This window comes from Bison bison, unplaced genomic scaffold, assembly GCF_000754665.1.
Source record: "Bison bison bison isolate TAMUID 2011002044 unplaced genomic scaffold, Bison_UMD1.0 scf7180017864256, whole genome shotgun sequence".
Classification (NCBI taxonomy): domain Eukaryota; kingdom Metazoa; phylum Chordata; class Mammalia; order Artiodactyla; family Bovidae; genus Bison; species Bison bison.
The window spans coordinates 1,675,242-1,698,718 of NW_011494828.1; the positions used below are offsets into that span (position 1 = coordinate 1,675,242).

The window sequence follows — 23,477 nt, forward strand, 5'->3', positions numbered from 1 at the left end:
CTGCATATCTGAGGTTATTGATATTTCTCCTGGCAATCTTGATTCCAGCTTGTGTTTCTTCCAGTCCAGCCTTTCTCATGATGTACTCTGCATAGAAGTTAAATAAGCAGGGTGACAATATACAGCCTTGACGTACTCCTTTTCCTATTTGGAACCAGTCTGTTGTTCCATGTCCAGTTCTAACTGTTGCTTTCCTGACCTGCATACAGATTTCTCAAGAGGCAGGTCAGGTGGTCTGGTATTCCCATCTCTTTCAGAATTTTCCACAGTTTATTGTGATCCACACAGTCAAAGGCTTTGGCATAGTCAATAAAGCAGAAATAGATGTTTTTCTGGAACGCTCTTGCTTTTTCGATGATCCAGCGGATGTTGGCAATTTGATCTCTGGTTCTATTGTTCTATACTTATAGTAACATAGAATATCCTTTATAATAAACTGGAAAACAGTTAAGTAAGGTGTTTCCCAGAGTTCTGTGAGCCATTATAGCAAATTATTTAACCTGAGGAAGGGATCACAGTAATCCTCAATTTGTAACAAAGTCAGTGGTTAAAATGAGGACATACTACTTAAGAATGGTGTCTAAAGTGAGGGCAGTCTTATGGTACTGAGCCTATAACTTGTGGGATAGTTAGTGTCAGAACTGAATTGACTTAGGATGCCAGTTGGTGTCCACAGAGGATCAGAGAAGAATTTGGTGTGGAAAACCCACATGTCTGGTGTAAAAAGAAAAGAAACAACTTTCCTTTACAGGAACTCCTGTAAGCTTAACAATTCTCAGAGCTCACACAAGGCTGGATGATATTCTAGCTTTGACCAGACAATATGAAGAAAACTTTTGGACAGCTAGGACAAACAGAAGTCAAGAAGAGCCATGCTTCAGTGGTAGGGCTAAACTATTCCTAAAGGACCTAGACCTTCTAGACCTTCCCTGCTGCTGCTGCTTCGTCACTTCAGTCGTGTCTGACTCTGTGTGACCCCAGAGATGGCAGCCCACCAGTCTCCCCTGTCCCTGGGATTCTCCAGGCAAGAACACTGGAGTGGGTTGCCATTTCCTTCTCTACAAAGCTTAAAAACAAGTTCAAAATATCAATCTGATTTGCAAATAACTGCCTATCAAAAGTAAACACAACACTTATGGGAAGAAAACAAAATCCAAATACTCAACTATGTAACATCTACAATGTCCAACATTCGATCAGTTACTGCTGCTGCTGCTGCTAAGTCACTTCAGTCGTGTTCGACTCTGTGCGACCCCGTAGACGGCAGCCCATCAGGCTCCCCCGTCCCTGGGATTCTCCAGGCAAGAACACTGGAGTGGGTTGCCAGTTCCTTCTCCAATTCATGAAAGTGAAAAGTGAAAGTGAAGGTGCTCAGTCATGTCCGACTCTTCGCAACCCCATGGACTGCAGCCTACCAGGCTCCTCCATCCATGGGATTTTCCAGGCAAGAGTACTGGAGTGGGTGCCATTGCCTTCTCTGCGATCAGTTACTAGAAATGTGGAAAAGCAAAAAAAAAGAAAAAAGAAAAAGAATGTGACTGAAACCATGAAGAAAAATTTCAACCGATACAGGTTCAAAAATGTCAAATTAATAGAATTAGCAGATAAGTACTTTAACACAGACATTATAAATACATTCAAGGATATAAAAGAAAACATAAAAAATGATGAGAGAAATGGAAGACACTTATAAAAATAACCAAAATATCTTATGGAGCTAAAAAATACAATACCTGAAATAAAAATTTTCCTAAATAGAATTACATACTGCAAATTAAAAGTTTAGACAGTGTAGGAAGTTAACGGACTTGAAGACACAGCAAGAAAAACTATCAATATTGAAGCACAGAGAACAAAATTTCAATTATGCAGGATGAATAAGTTCTAGCAATCTAATGTATATACCATGGTGACTATAGTTAATAATAGTATACTGTATACTTGAAATTTACTAAAAAGGCATTGATGCCATGCCTCCTGCATTGGAAACATAGAGTTTTAACCACTGGACTGCCAGAGAAGTCCCCAAGAAGGCAGATCTTAAGAGCTCCCATCACATACAGACACAAAAAAGGAAAAGGGATCTACGTGAGTTGATGGATATGTTAATTACCTGGATTGTGGTAATCATTTCACAAGTATATATATAGCAAAACATATGATACACCTTAAAAAAATCATACACTGTTTGCAAATTAACCTGAAACATCTGGAAAATGAAAACCAAGAAAAACAAACTGAAATACTGAGAGAAAAAGGATGGGAAAAATTAACACGCCTCAGTGACCTATGGGACAATATCAAATGGTTTTACATGGGCATTACTTAAATCCCAGAAAGAGAGCAGGAGAATACTTGAAGAAACAAGGCTGATTTCAATTTGATGGAAGCTATAATTCTACAGATTCAAGAAGTTAAATGAATTTCAAGCAAGTTAAACACCAAAATCCCATAAGATATATCAAATTACTGGAAATCCATAAGAAAGAGAAAAAAATATTAAAAAACTGTCAAAGAAAAAAGAGATGTTACATATATGGGAGAACAAGATTGACTACCGACCTCCCATCAGAAACAATGCAAGAACTAACACAGCACTGTAAATCAACTATACTCCAATAAGAATTTTTTTAAAAAGAAACAATGCAAGAAGATAAGTAAACAACAATATTAAATGATGAGAGTGAGGGGAAGAACAACCTAAAATTCTACACTCAGCAAAATATCTCTCAAAAATGATGGTAGACAGGAAGACTCCTGGAGGAAGAAATGGCAACCTATTCCAGTATTCTTGCCTGGGAAATCCCATGGACAGACAAGCCTGACAGGCTACAGTCCACGGGGTTGTAAATAGTTAAGACAAGACTGAGCAACTGAGCACATATTAATAGCTTCTGGAGCCCAGGACCACAACTTACTGAAGCCCCTGGGCCTAGAGCCCGTGTTCCTCAACAAGAGAAACAACCTGAATGAGAAGCCCATGCACTGCAACTGGAGAGTAACCTTCACTCGCTGTAACTGGAGGAAAGTCTGCACAGCAACAAAGACCCGATGCAGCCAATAAATAAATAAATAACTTAAAAAGAAAAAATTTTGTAAAATGAAAGCTTAAAGAATCATTGCCAGCAGACCAGCACAAAAATAAATACTAAAGGAAGTTCTTCAGGCTAAGAGAAAATGCTATAAGATAGAGACTTAATTCTATACAATGAACAGAACTAGAAATGACAGTTATGAATGCATAATTATGAAGTATTTTCTCATTAAAATTTATCTTAAATATAATTAACCATTTAAATAAGTATAACAACATACTGTGGGGTTTATTACATACACAGAAGTAAAATCAATACATCAATAGCACAAAGGATGGAAGAGGAAAATACATTTTTCTAAGTTTCTTACATTAAAAGTGAACTGGCATGATATTATTTTAATGTAGATGTAATACATTAAAATGCCTATTATATATAATGAAAACCCAAAAGCAACAATTAAGAAAAAAGGTGAAGAGATATAGTTAATTGGACTAAAGAGATAAAATGGAATACTAAAACAATCAACATAAAGACAGAAAAGAGAAAAAAAAAAGGATGGATTGTACAAGCAGAAAAACAGCAAATTAAGAGTCTAAAAACCAACCCCACATATATAATTACATTATATATAAATAGTAAACATTCTAAAGACCCTACTTAGAAGTCAGAGACTTTCAAATTGTACAGAAAAACAGACCACAGCTATCTTACAAAACATGTAGTTTTTAAAGACACAGATTTAAAGTAGAAGGAAAAAAAAGATACACAAGGCACATACTAATCAAAAGACAGCTTGGCTACATTAATATGAAGATAAAGTAGACTTCAAGGAAAGGATATTATCATAGAGAAAGAAAAACATTTCCAGGCCATAAAAAGATCAATTCAGCAAGAAAACATAATAATAAATGTACACACACTTAATAACAGAGATTAAAAATATGAGAAGCAAAATCTGACAGGAATGGAAGAAGAACAGATAAACCCATAATTACAGATAGAAATTAAAAGTCACTTGTTCCTTTGAAGAAAAGCTGTGACAAACTTAGACAGTATATTAAAAAGCAGAGACATCATTTTGCCAGCAAAGGTTCATCTAGTCAAAGCTGTTTTTTTCAGCAGTAATATACAGATGTGCGCACTGGACCATAATGAAGGCTGAGACTGAAGAGTTGATGCTTTTGAATTGTGGTGCTGGAGAAGACTCTTGAGAGTCTGGACAGCAGGATATCAAACCAGTTAATCCTAAAGGAAATCACTCCTGAATATCAATTGGAAGGACTGATGTTGAAGCTGAAGCTCCAATACTTTGGCCACCTGATGCGAAGAGCCGACTCATTGGAAAAGACCCTGATGCTGGGAAAGATTGTGGGCAGGAGAAGGGGGCAACAGAGGATGAGATGGTTGGATGGCATCAGCAACTCAATGGATATGAGTTTGAGTAAACTCCAGGAAATGGTGAAAGATGGGGAAGCCTGGCGTGCTACAGTCTAATGGGGTCCCAAAAAGTCAGGCATGGTTTAGCAACTGAACAACAACAGATCTTGTGCTAAGTCACTCAGTCATATTCAACACTTTGTGACCCTAGGCTCCTCTGTCCATGGGACTCTCCAGGCAAGAATACTGGAGTGAGTTGCCATTTCCTTCTCCAAAGGATCTTCCCAACCCAGGGATCGAACCCAGGTCTCCCCCCATTGCAGGTGGATTCTTTACCATCTGAGCCACAAAGGAAGCCCACAGATCTTACAGACATGAATAACAGGATACCAAACAATTGAAATCATCCAACCTACCTCTTCAAAGGAATATTTTTCTACGGTATGAAGAGCATCTTGTGTCTCATTCCACCCTCCAATAGCATAGATGCAATCATTGAGTGCAGCCACCCCAAGATATGCTCTTCTAGTTCCCATTGGAGGAAGTGGAGACCAGCGCTTGGAAAGTGGATCATAAACTTCAAAAGAACAAAGCTCTATTCCTTCATTGCTGATGCCCCCAACCACATAAATTAAACCTGAAAATGGAATATTTTTGCTCAGATGCTATAGAAAATAGGATACAAATAATTATAAAATGTGATAGTTGTGATTTAAGTTTGTTATCTGATACTTTACTTAATGCAGGGCTTCAAGAGAGAGAATTGACTTCTGTCCAATTTATCACGACTCTCATTTAAACATGTTACAAAGAATTAGCGGTACGAATTTAAAGTGGCACTGAATTTTCAAAGAACTTAATGATGCTATGACAAAACAATCTGTCAGGCAAGGGTTTCCAATCCTATTGTTCGCTTAATCTCAAGTTCCAGATCCACTGCTATCGTGTATAAGTAAAAACGGAAGAGGAGAGGGATTTTGCCCTCTTAAAAAGTCATACACTTAAACTGGGAATGACATAACCCTGCTTGGTGAGAACCTAACTTTTGCTCAGATGAACATAAAATAGAGAATTAAATTTAAATTAGAATAGTTCATGGCTAGATTAAGGTATTAGATACAGTACAGCAGACTGTAATTCAGAGTTTCTTATTAAATTTGATTTGCAACTAAAGATTCTGACGATCAACAATTACTTTTTGAGTGCTTACTGTTGTTGCTAGAGTTCTAAAGTTTTAAGTTTTACAGAATGACATTTTAAGAAACATAAGCTAAATGTTAGTAAACTTGAGTTCAAGCTCCAACTTTACTAGAAACCAACTATGAAAAAAGACAACTCACAGCCTCCTGATCTTCAGCTTCCTCATCTAAAAATAAAGGGGTTGAAATAGATAATATTCAAGACGCCTCTCCAGCTCTATGATTTCAGATGAGAAGATAAAAATAAATATAAAATAACTAGAGAACACTATAATATTAAACAATAGAACATAGTCTACACCATGTAATTTGAGCATTTAGATGCCAGCAGAAATCTGAGAAGGTACTCAGAAGGCAGAAAGAACTTGAGCTAGGAATGGAGCACCTGAGTTGTCATGTAGCAATGGCAGACTGCTTCCTACTTTACAGCTATATATAAATGTGTTCCCCAAATCTGGAAAGAGAATTAGGTTTTATTCTAGAGTGCTTATTAAGTACCTCTCAGTGTACTGCTTGCTTGCTTATTCGCTCAGTCATATCTGACTCTTTGCAACCCTTTGGACTGTAGCCCGCCAGGCTCCTCTGTCCATGGGGGTTTTCAGGCAAAAATACGGGAGTGGGTTGCAATTTCCTTTTCCAGGGGGTCTTTCCGACCCAGGGATTAAACCTGTGTCTCCTGCATTGCAGGCAGATTCTTTACCTGCCGAGCCATCGGGGAAGCCTACAGGTACATATAAATGTGTTCCCCAACTCTGAACAGAGAATCAGGTTTTGTAGACAATTAATAAATGTCTGTTTACCATTTTAACATGTAGTACATTTTTCAAATCTGTGATAGCACTGTGTGTATACTGAATTACAACGTATCCTATTTAAAAAAACACTGAAGAAGCCTATGACACTATGAAGATTGTTTTTGATAATCTCTCCCTACTTAGAAATACTTGAAGGTTAAAGTGTTAGTTGCTCAGTCGTGTCCAACTCTTCACAACCCCATGCCAGGGTCCTCTGTCCATGGAATGCTCCAGGCAAGGATACTGGAGTGGGTTGCCATGCCCTTTTCCAGGGGATCTTCCTGACCCAGGGATCGAACCCAGGTCTCCTGCATTGCAGGCAGATTCTTTACCAATTGAGAATCAGGGAAGCCCTAAGGCCTACAAGGGAGAGAAGAACAACAATAATGGATAACAGTTCAAATACGTATTTTGCTAATTAGGTATCTTTGCCCATCTGGAATTTTTAATTTTAACTTTACTTTGGAAAAAAAGATTTTATTTTGGTAATACAGAAATAAAGATATAAGAGGTTTAAAAATATAAGAGATTAGAAGCAAAACCTCCACACTGTTAGTGTCAATTATTCAAAACTAACAGGCAAGAGTTTCAGCAAGTTCCAGGAGTTGGTGATGGACAGGGAAGCCTGGTGTGCTGCAGTCCACGGGGTCGCAAACAGTCAGACATGACCGAGCGCCTGAACTGAACAGGCATAAAATACATTTTTGTGAAAATAAAGCCTCAAGCTCAAACAGTTGTTTAAAAAATACATTTTCAGGAAAAAGATTTTCTAAAGCAATTACCTTGCATTTCACAACACCCAAAGTAGTACCGTGACACAGCCATGTTGCCAACTACTTCCCATTTATTCTCATCAGGATCAAATCGTTCAACAGTGTTCCCTATCTCAGCTCCAACCCAACCACCTGGAACCAAATAAAAAATCTTATTTCCAGAATAAAGGAAACTTATTTATGAAAAGCACCTTAGAAAACACCTAATCTGACAACTTTATAATATGGATGATTATCATATGGACCAGAGAGGTTATGTGTCCAAGATTACAAGAAAAGGTAGAATTTGATTTTAAGTAGAACTTGGATGTTTCAACTCTCTGCCTATGTTTCACAAGCGATTTTAACAAACAAAACAAACCCCCAAACTTCAATCTATTGCATAAGAAATACAATATTTTACAAAACTATTTTTAAAAATAATATCTGCATATTCAGAACAGTCATCCTAATGACATTTAACAAGTCAGCTAAAATGCTCCTCCAGACATCTCATCTGTATTTTATCCTCATCTCCTTCTAAGAGTTCCACGCTTGACAGTATTTCCCAAGTAATATAATTTTGAGAATAAGAACTTTTAAAACTGAAGAGACACAAGTTTCTTATGGTAAGGAAGGAAAATTTCTAAAATAAGCAAAATTTGATTAAGAATTTAAATAATATTAGATATCTTTTAAATTGGAGAGAATAATTACCCAAAGCATAGATAGCCCCATAACATACACACACTCCCAAGCCACAGCGGGGGTGATTCATTGAAGCTACAGTCGTCCACTGTTTAGTAACTGGATCATAACATTCAGTACAGTCAAAAATCATTGAATCTTTTTCACCTGAGTCAAATAAGAGACACATATGAGAAGAATTAATAATGTTATTAGCCTAAAACCACAATACAATATTCAATGGCATTCTGTGTTGTCAGAATTCAACTATTACATCTGATTTTATACTCTTCATTAAAATTTATTTGCCCACCATGTGTTATTTTGAATCATAGCACTGTCATTTATTAATGTCCACTTAATTAAGCAAAGTAGACTATTACCTGTTTCTAATTCCACCACCCAAACAATCCATGTAATTTTTGGGGATAAAGGTTGCATTTTGAAACTTCTATATTTTCACAGCTTAGATAGCAGGCTCTGCTACAATTTGAGTTTTAATGCAATGCTTATCTAACAACAAACAGAAAATGAAAAAAAAATTTTAAATAGCACTTAAAAATAGAATTTTAAATATAATATACCTAGAAGAAGTTAATGCAATCAAAGATTGTATATGGCTTGGCCCAAAAGTTTGTTCAGCTTTTTCTGTAAGATGTTATGGAAAAATCCAAATGAACTTTTGGCCAACCCAATATAAGACCTTTATGGATATAATTTATAAATTTTATTTAGATAAATTTTTAAATTAGTAGCTCAGACAGTAAAGTGTCTGGCTGCAATGCAGGAGACTTGGGTTTGATCCCTGGGTCGGGAAGATCCCCTGGAGAAGGAAATGGCAACCCACTTCAGTATTCTTGCCTGGAGAATTCCATGGACTGTAGCCTACCAGGCTCCAGGCTCCAGTCCATGGGATGGCAAAGAGTCGGACACGACTGAGTGACTTCACTTCACTTCAAATAAACGAAGAGATGTATCATGTTGATGAATTATAAGTGTCAATGTAAAGATGATTACTCCCAAAATGATTTACAGATTTAAAGAAATTCCAATTTTTAAGAAACCTCTTTTTATTGTATTAAAATACACATAACATAAAATTTATCATCTTAACCATTTTTAAGAATATAGTTCAGTGATATTAAACACATTCACACTGATATACAGCCATCACAATCAGCCATCCCCATAATTCTTTTCATCTTGTAAAACTGAACTCTATACCTACTAAACAGTAACTCTCCATTCTCTCCTCCTCTAGCCCCTGGCAAACACATTGTACTTTCTGTTTTACTGATTCTGACTATTCCAAGTATCTCATATAAGTAGAATCATACAGTATTATTTTAAAAATAGATTTGATGAACTAATTCTGAATTTTATATGGAAGTTTAAAAGAGGCAGAATAGCCAAGCACTCCCAAAAAGAATACTAAGGAGAGAGAAAATTCCCTATTAAATAAGCCTATCAGACTTAAAGTACAGCTATAACACCACAGGAATAGACATAGAGATCAATGGAATAGAAACAAAATTCTAGAATCAGATCCATGCGTATATGATTACTAGGTATATGAGATAGTTTGCATAGCAGAGCAACAGGTAAACAAAAATGCTGGGAATTGTTTTTATATATGTATATGGGGGAAATGAAACTAGTTCCTTACTAATATGATCTATAAAATTCAGTTACAGGTGAATTACAGACCTAAATGTAAATGGAAAAACTATAAAATTTTTAAAAATTAATAAAAGTATATATTTCATGACTTTTGAGTAGACAAGGATTTCTTTAAAAAGATATAAAAAATACTAACCATAAAAGGAAAATTATTATAGAGTTGGCTACATTAAAATTAAAAACATTCATTTACCAAAAGATATAATAAAGAGAGTAAAAGATGAAGCAGAAGAGTAGGAAAAGGTATTTTCAGTTCATATAATTTTATGAGAGCCTAGAATCTTGAATGTATACAAAACTCACTGTACAGAAAACAGTTAACAGAGCAAGCCTAAAACTGTCTATTCTTAGAAAGTCCTGCTTACAACATTGACCTAGAGTCTGGGAACATGGCTAGTAAATAGTTCCCTATACACATATAAGATTTTCCTTAATTGATAAACAGTGGCTTTTGTAGTGGTGAAAATGTACTGAAATTAGTGGTGATGGTTGCACAATTTTGTGAATATACCAAAACCACTGAACTTAACACTCTCTATGGTGAATTTTATGATATGTGAATTATATCTTAATTTTAAAATATAATACGTAGAATAGTAACCCAGATACATACATATCTAGAAGGAAATAAACTGTTAACTGTGATTATCTCTTGGTGGTATGATTATACTATGGATGATTTTTATTTTCTTTTTCATATACCTCAGTTTCAGCAAAATTTTCTATAGCAAACATGAATTACTTTGATAACAAAATATTATTTGAAAATTATATTTTAAGTAATATGTTAAGACAGTAATGTTGACAGTAATATTAGCCTGCAAAGTCATGGCAGTTTTGAAAGGCTGCCATTTATGCTTCTGTGGTATCAGGAAAGGGATACATATATATGGAAGTGTCACACAGGACACTGTGACCCTACATTAAACACAACAGAGTTCATGCAACACAACTGCCAAAATGTACATAAAAAACCATGAGAGTTTCAGCCAAAGATTATATAGACTTATAGTCTTTATACTGACAAGAGGTTATTGCTCAAAACTCTAATTTCTTTGTTAGAATTTTCAGATGCACCATGACATTTATTGATTTAATAAACAGTTTAATAAACAGTTTTTGAGATGATTGCTTTCTCCAAAAAATAATAATCAAATATTATTTAATATCTTTCATTTTAAACTGACAATGTCATAGTTGTAAAATAATAGTAAGATTTTTGATATACAACGTTCAGTATTTGAGAATGACCCATAGAAATAAAGGGGAAAACTGGCTGTAAGAGTTAGAGATGATCTAACAAGATGCTTGCTATAAAGACAAATTACTTGAAAATAAATCTTGATATCAAAAGTGTTAGCATTTATTTCTCTTCAGATCCTTCTCTGATAATTGTTTTTCTCCCACATTCAAATTCCCTTTTATTTAATTTTTATTCATTAATCATTTTAGAATTCATAACAGTTTTAGAAACACAGTGATTTTAATTAAGAAATAAGTCCCAATGTCTAGCTGACATGGTTTTTACACACGCCACTGTCCAGAAAATTGGTTAATTAAAAATGATTCATAAGGGGATTTCCCTGGCAATAAAGTGATTAAGAATCTGCCTTGCAATGTAGGGGGTGCAGGTTCAATCCCTGGTCAGTGAACTAAGGTTCCACATGCCATGGAGCACAGCCAAAAAAAAAAAAAGATTTGTAATTCAGCTTTCAGAATTAAAATTTTTTTATCACGAACATTGACCTAAATTTTGATGCTACATTTTATGAATATTTTTCGTAAAACCAAACCTAAGTCTTTTGACTGGTAACAAATCACAGTGTCCCTCTGGTATGAAATATTTAATATCATATGTTTCCTTTTTCTTCTTTAAATTTTATTTATTTATGGCTGCGACTGATCTTTGTTGATGGCTCAGTAGTTGTGGTACGTGGGCTTAGCTGCTCTGCATCATGTGGGATCTTCCTGGACCGGGGATTGAACTGATGTCCCCTGAATTAACGGGCAGATTTACTGGACTACCGGGCAAGTCCTGTTTCCTTTTTCTTTCATTACTTTATTTAACAAATGTTTATTCGATTCAATTCAGCTCAGTCGCTAAGTTGCGTCCAACTCTTTGCAACCCCATGGACCACAGCATGCCAGGCCTCCCTGTCCATCACCAACTCCCAGAGTTTACTCAAACTCACGTCCATTGAGTCGGTGATGCCATCCAACCATTTCATCCTCTGTTGTCCGCTTCTCCTCCTGCCCTCAATCTTTCCCAGCATCAGGGTCTTTTCAAATGAGTCAGCTCATCCCATCAGGTGGCCAAAGTTTTGGAGTTTCAGCTTCAACATCAGTCCTTCCAATGAATACCCAGGACTGATCTCTTCTAGGATGGACTGGTTGGATCTCCTTGCAGTCCAATACTCTCAAGAGTCTTCTCCAACACTACAGTTCAAAAGCATCAATTCTTCAGTGTTCAGCTTTCTTTATAGTCCAACTCTCACATCCATACATGACCACTGGAAAAACCATAGCCTTGATGAGATGGACTACTGTTGACAAAGTAACGTCTCTGCTTTTTAACATGCTGTCTAGGTTGGTCATAACTTTCCTTCCAAGGATTAAGCATCTTTTAATTTCATGCATGCAGTCACCATCTGTAGTGATTCTGGAGGCCAAAAAAATAAACTCAGCCACTGTTTCCCCATCTATTTCCCATGAAGTGATGGGACCGGATGCCATGATCTTCGTTTTCTGAATGTTGAGTTTTAAGCCAACTTTTTCACTCTCCTCTTTCACTTTCAACAAGAGGCTCTTTAGTTCTTCTTCACTTTCTGCCATAAGGGTAGTGTCATCTGCATATCTGAGCTTATTGATATTTCTTTGGGCAATCTTGATTCCAGCTTGTGCTTCATCCAGCCCAGCGTGTCTCATGATGTACTCTGCACAGAAGTTAAATAAGCAGGGTGACAATATACAGCCTTGATGTACTCCTTTCCCAATTTGGAACCAGTCTGTTGTTCCATGTCCAGTTCTAACTGTTGCTTCCTGACCTGCATACAGATTTCTCAAGAGGCAGGTCAGGTGGTCTGGTATTCCCATCTCTCTCAGAATTTTCCACAGTTTATTGTGATCCACACAGTCAAAGGCTTTGGCATAGTCAATAAAGCAGAAATAGATGTTTTTCTGGAACTCTCTTGCTTTTTCCATGATCCAGCGGATTTTGGCAATTTGATCTCTGGTTCCTCTGCCTTTTCTAAAACCAGCTTGAACACCTGGAAGTTCATGCTTCAGGTATTGCTGAAGCCTGGCTTGGAGAATTTTGAGCATTACTTTACTAGCGTGTGAGATGACTGTAATTGTGTGGTAGTTAGAGCATTCTTTGGCATTGCCTTTCTTTGGGATTGGAATGAAAACTGACCTTTTCCAGTCCTGTGGCCACTGCTGAGTTTTCCAAATTTGCTGGCATATTGAGTGCAGCACTTTCACAGCATCATCTTTTAGGATTTAAAATAGCTCAGCTGGAATTCCATCACCTCCAGGAGCTTTGTTCATAGTGATGCTTCCTAAGGCCCACTTGACTTCACATTCCAGGATGTCTGGCTCTAGGTGAGTGATGACACCATCATGATTATCTTGGTCGTGAAGATCTTTTTGTACGGTTCTTCTGTGTATTCTTGCCACCTCTTCTTAATATCTTCTGCTTCTGTTAGATCCATACCATTTCTGTCCTTGAGCCCATCTTTGCATGAAATGTTCCCTTGGTATCTCTGATTTTCTTGAAGAGAGCTCTAGTCTTTCCCATTCAATTTTTTCCCTCTATTTCTTTGCACTGATCACTGAAGAAGGCTTTCTTATCTCTCCTTGCTATTCTTTGGAACTCTGCATTCAAATGGGTTTATCTTTTCTTTTCTCCTTTGCTTTTCACTTCTCTTCTTCACAGCTATTTATAAAGTCTCCTCAAACAGCCATTTTGCTTTTTTGAATTTCTTCTTCTTGGGGATGGTCTTGATCCCTGCCTCCTGTACAATGTCACAAACCTCCGTCCATAGTTCTTCAGGCACTCATCTATCAGATCTAGGCCCTTAAATCTATTTCTCACTTCCACTGTATAATCATAAGGGATTTGATTTAGGTCATACCTGAATGGTCTGGTGGTTTTCCCTACTTTCTTCAATTTCAGTCTGAATTTGGCAATAGGGAGTTCATGATCTGAGCCACAGTTAGCTCCTGGTCTTGTTTTTGCTGACTGTATAGAGCTTCTCCATCTTTGGCTGCAAAGAATATAATCAATCTGATTTCGGTGTTGACCATCTGGTGATGTCCATGTGTACAGTCTTCTCTGTGTTGTTGGAAAAGGGTATTTGCTATAACCAGTGTGTTCTCTTGGCAAAACTCTATCAGCCTTTGCCCTGCTTCGTTCTGTACTCCAAGGCCAAATTTCCCTGTTACTCAAGGTGTTTCTTGACTTCTTACTTTTGCATTCCAGTCCCCTATAATGAAAAAGACATCTTTTTGGGGTGTTAGTTATAAAAGGTCTTGTAGGTCTTCATAGAACCGTTCAACTTCAGTTTCTTCAGCATTACTGGTCAGGGCATAGACTTGGATTACCGTGAAACTGAATGATTTGCCTCGGAAACTAACAGAGATCATTCTGTCGTTTTTGAGATTGCATCCAAGTACTGCATTTCAGACTCTTGTTGACTATGACAGCTACTCCATTTCTTCTAAGGGATTCTTCCCCACAGTAGTAGATATAATGGTCAGTATTAGATTATAATGAGTTAAATTCACCCATTCCAGTCCATCCTACTTCGCTGATTCCTAAAACATCGACATTTACTCTTGCCATCTCCTCTTTGACCACTTCCAATTTGCCTTGATTCATGGACCTAACATTCCAGGTTTCTATGCAATATTGCTCTTTACAGCATAAGCACAACTACATCTATATATACTCCAGAGTATCCAGCAAAATATATAAGGCATTTAAGAATGTAGTCAACTTAAGAGTTATAGTCTAAAAATGGAAATAAGACATTTTTATTATTACCTCCAATTGCGTAGACCATTCCTCCCAGAACTGCTACTCCCAGTCCACATCGAGCCTGATGAAGTGAAGACACAGTGGTCCAGTACTGGCTAAAGGTGTCAAAACGTTCTACACAACTGAGGGCTCTGCTATCGCTCCAACGACCCCCCTGCAATCGAGTATATCCACCTGAATAAAGAAAGGAAAGCAGGTACACAGCAAATCCCTTACTGCTAAATATGGAAATGGTAGTAACAAGAAAAATCTAGCCCTCTACATCTAGATTTTCAATAACTACTGCATAGTAAGGAATACATACTTTAGAGTCTGTCAGATGCACATCTATTATTCTTAAATGTACCAAGTCCTAAAAGATGATGGCTTAAATGCAATGAATTCAACCACAATATTCTACCACCTGGTCCTGGTCATAACTAAATGTTAGATAAAATGTAAATCTAGGAACTTGTTATCTGTCTAGTTAGGAAGTTTCATTGTGATTTCTATTCATGCACTGAGTCTTAGTCGTGTCACAAGAGATCTTTCATTGTGACATGCAGACCCTAGTGTAGAGCCTGGGCTCAGTATCTGCAGCTTGAGAGGTCAGTGCTTGTGGCACATGGGCTCTAGAGCTTGTGGGCTAAGCAGCTGCAGTGTGCAGACTTAGCTGCTCCATAGCATATGAGCTCTTACTTCCCCACCCAGAGACCGAACCTGTCTTCCCTGTACTGCAAGGTGGATTCTTAACCACTGAACCACCAGGGAAGTCCCTATTAATATCTTTTTCAATTAAAAAATAGTGAGGGTTGAAAGCCTTGTTTAACTGAACATCCCATTATAAAAAAGGTTAATGAATACTCAAAAATTATAATTTATATATAACAGTATATATAAAATTACACATGCAATGACATACATAGTATAAATTATATTATACATAAAGTTCTTATATATAAATTAATTATGTATATAAATCTGGACAATTTGTTGTTGATATATATCAACATTTTAAATTCTATTTTAAATATTTTTTTTAATAGAGGAAATTCCCTGGCAGTCCAGTGTTTCAGACTCTGTGCTTTCACTGAGGTGGCCCAGGTTAAATTCCTAGTCAGAGAACTAAGATCCCTCAAGCTGTACAGCATGGCCAAAAAACTACACTACACTATACTACACTATAATAAAATACAAAATGTCCATACAATATTCCTTTGGATTGTCCTGCATCTCCACACTTTGGAGACCACTAGTTCCTGTTATCTCTAAAGACCATCTCAGACGCTGTGAATAGTTAATATGTTTGAGATTTATTTTCCTATTTCTCACTAGAATTCAAATATTACTTTTTAAAGCCACATATCTTAGGCAATTATTTGATAATAATTGGGTATCTAAGAACGCAAAGATTTAAATCACCAAATAATAGACATCAAATAAATATCTTTATTCTTAGATGTGTCCACTATACTATATAAATGCAATTTCTAAATCTGCAGCCTGTATGTGAAATTAAATATGCCTATTTGACATACATGCATATTCTCACATGTTTAATAATAACAAAACTTTTAAAGGTTTTGATCCTGAAAATAAAGATAATTTATATTACTTTTTAAAAGGTTCTCACCTACTGCATACAGGTACTTTCTTGCTTTCTTCCGAGGTCGAACCTTAGATGTCTGCAGAAAACTACAAAATTTGTTCTCTTTGGGAGATTTGCACACCTCACAGTACTCTTTCAAAAGTGTTTGCAATGCAACACGAAGATTAAAATCAGATATTCCTAAAGTAATGTTGAAAAAGATGTTTTAATCAACTTTTAAACAATATCGAAAAGACTTATTTCCATGAAAATGAAATACATTTAACAATCAAAAAATGAAAGCTCATCATCAAACATTGGAGTTTGTTTCCTACAATACCAAATATTTTTTTACAGCTTCGGGGTATTGGAGTTTCAGCTTCAGCATCAGTCCTTCCAAAGAACACCCAGGACTGATCTCCTCTAGGATGGACTAGTTGGATCTCCTTGCAGTCCAAGGGACTCTCAAGAGTCTTCTCCAACACCACAGTTCAAAAGCATCAACTCTTCGGTGCTCAGCTTTCTTCACAGTCCAATTCTGACATCCATACATGACCACTGGAAAAACCATAGCCTTGACTAGACAGACCTTTGTTGGCAAAATAATGTCTCTGATTTTGAATATGCTATCTAGGTTGGTCATAACTTTTCTTCCAAGGAGTAAGCGTCTTTTAATTTCATGGCTGAAATCACCATCTGCAGTGATTTTGGAGCCCAGAAAAATAAAGTCTGACACTGTTTCCACTGTTTCCCCATCTATTCACCATGAAGTGATGGGATCGGATGCCATGATCTTCGTTTTCTGAATGTTGAGCTTTAAGCCAATTTTTTCACTCTCCTCTTTCACTTTCATCAAGAGGCTCTTTAGTTCTTCACTTTCTGCCATAAGGGTGGTGTCATCTGCATATCTGAGGTTACTAGTATTTCTCCTGGCAATCTTGATTCCAGCTTGTGCTTCTTCCAGCCCAGCGTTTCTCAGTGGTAGCCAAAATCCGCAGTAGTGAGATATATCCTTGGTTGGGTAAGTAGGTCTTGATATCAGATCAATAATTGCATCTCACCAAGAGAGAGGTCAGAGTCCAGGCCCATAGGCAAGGACCTTAGCCTGAGCAGATATCTATTCTTTCACCACCCTCTTGCCTCAAGCTAGAAAGAAGTGGTGAGAACACAATACATAGCAATTAAATTTTAGGTGGGATAAAGAGAGTAGTAATATCAAGATTGCCAGGAGAAATATCAATAACCTCAGATATGTAGATGTGTATGTGTGCATGCTAAGTCACTTCAGTCATGTCAACTCTGTGCGACCTTATGGACTGTAGCCCACCAGGCTCCTCTGTCCAGGGGATTCTCCAGGCAAGAATACTGGAGTGGCTTGCCATGCCCTCCTCCAGGGGATCTTCCCAACCCAGGGATCGAACCAGGACCATCTCCTTTGTAATTAGCAGGTGGATTCTTTACCACTAGGTGGGAAGCCCCCAGATATGCCGATAACACTACCCTTAAGGCAGAAAGCAAAGAGGAACTAAAGGGCCTCTTGATGAGGTGAAAGAGGAGAGTGAAAAAGCTGGCTTAAAACTCAACATTCAGAAAACTAAGATCATGGCATCTGGTTCTATCACTTCATGGCAAATAGATGGGGAAACAGTGGAAACAGTGACAGACTTTATTTTCTTGGGCTCCAAAATCGCTACAGATGGTGACTGCAGCCATGAAATTAAAAGACGCTTGCTCCTTGGAAGAAAAGCTATGATAAACCTAGACAGCATATTAAAAAGTAGAGACATTATTTTGCTGACAAAGGTCTGTATAGTCAAAGCTATGGTTTTTCCAGTAGTCATGTACGGATGTGAGAGTTGGACCATACAGAAGGCTGAGTGCTGAAGAATTGATGCTTTTGAACTGTGATGTTGGAGAAGGCTCTTGAGAATCCCTTGGACAGCAAGATTAAACTAGTCAATCCTAAAGGAAATCAATTGTAAATATTCATTGGAGGGACTGATGCTGAGGCTGAAGCTCCAATACTTTGCCCACCTGATGTGAAGAACTGACTCAGTGGAAAAGACCCTGATGCTGGCAAAGATTGAAGGCTGGAGACGAAGGGGACAACAGGGGAACAAGATGGTTGGATGGCATCACCAACTATCACCAACTCAATGGACATGAGTTTGAGTAAGCTCTGGGAGATGGTGAAGGACAGGGAAGCCTGGCGTGCTGCAGTCCATGGGGTCCGCAAAGAGTTGAACACAACTGAGCAACAACAACAAATACCAAGATAGAAAATGTGTCATGGAGAATTATCAGAGCAAGCAGATTTGAACAGAGTTGCCAAATTAAGCATGAACAGTATATCAAGAAATAGCAATACAACTATTTAAATATACCCCAGAAAAAAAAAAGAGAAAGTGACTGAAGAATTCAGTTTGGAAGAAAACATTAGCCACATAACAGAAACAGATTCTCTATATACAAGATAGATTTATTTTTAAGAATAAAGACCCTATATGCAAAAAAAAAAAGGCTCAAAGACAAAATGAGGTGCATTGCTAAGGAAATAAAGTGACAGTAGTGCAGACATAATAAATTAGAAGCAAGAAACTAATTAGACAAAAATCAAATTGGCAATTTGGAGTAAAGACTTAAGAAAACAAATGTGAGCATAGAGCAAAAGACAAAATATTTTAACATTCAGTTCAGTTGCTCAGTCATGTCCGACTTTTTGCAACCCCATGGACTGCAGCATGCCAGACCTCCCTATCTATCAGCAACTCCGGGAGTTTACTCAACAACTCATGTCCATCGAGTCAGTGATGCCATCCAGCCATCTCATCCTCTGTTGTCCCCTTCTCCTCTCGCCTTCAGTCTTTCCCAGCATCAGGGTCTTTTCCAATGAGTCAGTTTCTCACATTTGGTGTCCAAAGTATTGGAGTTTCAGCTTCAATATCAGTCCTTCCAATGAATATTCAGGACTGATTTCCTACATTATAAGATGATAAATACGAAAGACAAAAAAGTTTCCAATACAAGGATGAAGACCACCAAAGGAAACGTTAGAAATATTCAGGAATTTCACAAAGGAAAAATTTTCCAAAATGAAGGAAAAATTGCTGCATACCACAGGGCATGACCAAAAAAAGGAAAAGGGTATATGATACAGTCTAAGGAAAAATGGCAAATTTGAACACAAATCAAGAATAATGAAAGAGAATTCTTTAGCCATCCAAGCAGAAAAAGCAAGTCATTGGGGGAAAAAAAAAACACTCCTTACAAACTTAGGGTGGAGGTAGAGGTGGGGGGAATGCTCAAAAATTAAGCATATTGTACCCACACAAATATCTGTTAAATTTAAAAGGTAACAGAAATTCTCAGATATGAGGAAAAAAATCAGCAAATACAGTAATCATGAACCTTTCTTAGAAAAAAAAAATCTTGGTGATGAAATTTAACCAACCAAATGACGAATCAAAAAAGAAAGCTCAGGGAATTCCCTGGCAGTCCAGTAGTTAGGATTCGGTGCTTTCACTGTGATGACCTGGGTTCAATCCCTTGTGGAGGAAGTAAGATCCTGCAAGCAGTGCTGCAGGGCCCCAAAATAAAGAAAAGTTCAGGAACAAAAAGCCTACTGTTAAAAAACTGGTACAGAGCATTAAATCCACTTAAATATACAATAAAAGCACAGAGCTAGGAGGATTTGAAAAGTATCTATATAAGGGCTATGTAGACCTTGAAGCAGGTAAGGAGAAAAATAACAATACTAATTACCTCATATTTCACAGCAGAGAATCTAAACTTTAAAATTGAAACACAAAATGAAACTATGGTTTCACCTTTTAATGAAGCTCATCTTTTGTTTTTATTATGTAAAAACTTTTTAGAATGAATACTTCTTGGGATTAAATAAACATTTATCTAATTAGTTTCTTCTTTGTTAACTTTTAGTGAGATTTAGGTATATTTTTTGTATTATAAATAGTATGATAGAATGATTCTTATTCTTGTAAATTTTTTTTCTATCCATCCTTGCAACCATACACCCACCCATCATCCATTCTCCTATACAGAGACATCTAGAATGATGTTTAATGAATGTTAATTATAACTCTTTCTGTATGGTGAACTTTGGGTTATCTGTTGTTTGCTTTTTTAATAATTTATTACCTAAAGTTTTTATAAGAGCATGTACCATTTTTAAAAAGTAAAATCATTCTCTAAAATGCAAGAAAAAGATATGTTATCATATACTAATAATATTAAATTACCTGAATTATACACCATAGGGGAAAATCTACACATTTCACATAATACAATTTAACCATTTCAATGAAGTCTTTTGCTCCCTCATTGAATTTTGTGGTAGAGTCTCATTAGTTTTCTGTATAAATTGTCCATCTTTTCTCTAAAAAGACAGAGATAAAGTTTCAAAAATACTGAAAAATAGTAAGGTTGCCTTTGGAAAATATCCTCCATTTATTTCTCCCTTGCTTCCCTGCAGTTGTATTCCAGTGAAATGTCCTTAGGTGATAACTACTGGGCAGTACAAGACTTTAATATTATGACACTAAAAAGCCATAGGAAAACATGCCCCAATTCCAGGGAACTTCCCTTCAGTACTTCGTATCTGCAGCACTTTGCAAAAGTCAACTCAACCATGAAAGCCTTTGTCCCACTCCTAACTTCTCACATGATACACACAAAAAACATGTCTGAATAATTCTTCTCTTGCTTTAGCATTTAAATATAGTCAGTCTTCATTTTTTGTAGATTCTTTACTTATGAATACATCTGCTCACTAACATGAATTTTCAACCCAAATCAACACTCACAGCGCTTTCTTGCTGGTTCACAGACATGCCATACAGTGGCAAAAAATTTGAATCACCTAACATCCATGCTTCCAGGTGAGACCGAAAGAGGCGACATTCTGCCATTGTATTTCAGTTCTCACTATAAACAAGTGTCCTCTTCACATTCTATTTAGCATCATGGCACTTTGTATTTTCTGTTGGCCTTTTCACTGTTTAAAACAGTCCCTAAGCATACTGTGAAAGTACCATGTCTAGTGTTTGTAAGTGCAAGAAGGCTGTGATGTGTCTTGCAGAAGCCTAACATGTGTTAGGCTTCACTCAGCCTTCAGTTGTAGTTTTGTTGGCCATGAGTTTAATGAATCAACAGTATATATTAAATGAGGGGGTTTTGACAGACGCACACAAAAAAACAAGTTTATGTATTGATCAGGTGACAAAAATTTTGTGACCAGAGGCTTGTAAGAACTTACCTCATGCTTTTCTTAGGAACAATGGTTCAGTATTTGCTGATCACTGTTCTTGGTAAATTTATAGAGGATAACTACCACAAATAGTAGTAGTCAGTGAGAACTAACTATATAGTAGTAGTAGTAGTCAGTGAGTAATGACTATATATATGAATAATGAGAATTAATGATATATACATTAATACAAGATATCACTGAGAAAAAATTACAAATTTCTGTTGACACTGTTAAGAGTGGAAAAACCTAAAAATCCACATTAAACATAATTATATCATATAATTACAACTTTAATGCTAATACTATAATTAATTCATAGTAAAATATTTGTAATTCAGTCACATCCTAAATGACAAGAGTTAAAGCTTCAAATCTTGAAACTGGTCCAAAGTAGTTTTTAAAAATAAATTTAAATATTATTTTTCTAATATAAAGATAAAATTTATTTTATACTATGGTGAAAAGTGTTTTCAAAGTTTAGAACTTAAATATATTCAAAGGCTACATAGAAGCTGTATTATTATATCAATATACAATTAATTTTATAATGAGAGGACTTATAGGATGTATTGAGTTTTGGTTTTGTGTTCAGCATATATAGTTTTCCTTAAATGTTTAGGTTTTGCTGAATTTTTCAAAGTGGCAAGAAGAAATCTTACGCTAAAATAATTAGTACTACTACCAAAAATAGCCGCAGTATTTTAGCTCTGTCAATAAATTCCTCTCCCTTGGTAGTTAACCTCAAGATAAAGATCTGATTAAAATATGCAGAAATACTGAAATGCTACTGTACCTACAAAATACAAAAGTTGTATCTTACATATAATAACCATTCAATAAATGTTTGCTATTGAAGTGAAAAATGAAAACACTATCACATTTCAAAGAGAGGAAAGATCACTGGATAAAACTAATTTAACATGGAACAAAAAAATTACCTTCTATGTACTTTACAAGTCTCTGAGGAGGTAATAAAGGGAATCGAATTGGGTCCAGCACTTCCACCACATGTTTTCTTCTCTTTCCTAGATCTTTCAGTATCCACTGCATTGCAGCTAAGAAGACCTGGTATTCATCCTCGATGCTAAGCTCTTCACTTCGCAAAATTTTGATCAGCTGATCTTTTGTAAGTGCCAGGAACTCTTCCCCACTATGCACCTCCAAGAAATGGACATGAATGTAGTTTTCTGTAAATTCCAGAAGATCATGGCAGGCAATCTGCTCAGAGAACTGAAAGATCCCAATGCAGTTCAGTGGATCAATTTGTCCTTTCAGAAATTCACAACAAAGATTAACAACTTCAGTCAACTGTAGCATGTCTGCTGCAACAATCAACTCCTGGACATTATTCACGCCTATGTTCACTATACCTAGGGAAGTAGGGAGACAAAATGACCAATAACATAAAACAAACATTTGACTTATATTCAAAAAGCATTATACTTGATTCCACTGATAGCTCAGGCTTTGTGGGGGTAGATGAATACTAAGTAAAAGGCAACAAAGAACTTGTAGAAAGGTGCAAAACCTAAGTGATAATAGTACTGCACATGCATGGAGCACTTAACAATGAACCAGGCACAGCATAATTGCTCTATACATTCACTTAACCCTCCATATAACCCCATACAGTAGGATTTCCCCCTTATATTAAGAAAACAGAATTGGAAAGTTAAAGTAACTCAACTCTTTGTCACACGGTTAAGTGAGATGCAATGTAGGGAGTGAGATCAAAGTCCATGCTTTTAACATAGGGCTATATGCATCTAACAAACATTTGACTGAGGCACAGGAGTGAGTAAGACATGGGCCATATTCTTCATTACAATCAAGTGCCATATAAATGTTAATTTTTAATGTGAGGTAAAACCAAGAGTCCATAACATATGAGAAGTTTTAAGCATTTAACATTTAAGTAACTATATATACCAATCTCCTTCCAGAGGGCTTCACTTTCATATACTTATATGATGACTTTGGAAAGAGATCAAATACTCAATTATATTTAGAAAGAAAAGGATAAACTCTCCATTCAGTCTTTTTCTTTTTTTTTTTTGACCTAGCTGGGTCTTAGTT

General features: G+C 36.4%; 1 protein-coding gene across 3 annotated transcripts in view; it reads right to left on the reverse strand.

Moving 5' to 3' along the window:
- Positions 1–23,477, reverse strand: part of IPP (intracisternal A particle-promoted polypeptide) — a 37,653-nt gene that overhangs the window by 9,081 nt on the left and 5,095 nt on the right. For 2 of the 3 annotated variants that reach the window (XM_010847863.1, XM_010847864.1), the window contains exons 3-8: positions 22,340–22,771; positions 16,178–16,333; positions 14,572–14,739; positions 7,878–8,015; positions 7,191–7,313; positions 4,832–5,052 (exon numbers count right to left, since the gene is read on the reverse strand). In XM_010847863.1, the coding sequence (XP_010846165.1) occupies positions 4,832–5,052; positions 7,191–7,313; positions 7,878–8,015; positions 14,572–14,739; positions 16,178–16,333; positions 22,340–22,771 (1,238 nt within the window). Of the gene's footprint in view, positions 1–1,457; positions 1,491–4,831; positions 5,053–7,190; positions 7,314–7,877; positions 8,016–14,571; positions 14,740–16,177; positions 16,334–22,339; positions 22,772–23,477 lie in introns of those variants that run through there. The other variant, XM_010847865.1, reaches the window with a different exon arrangement.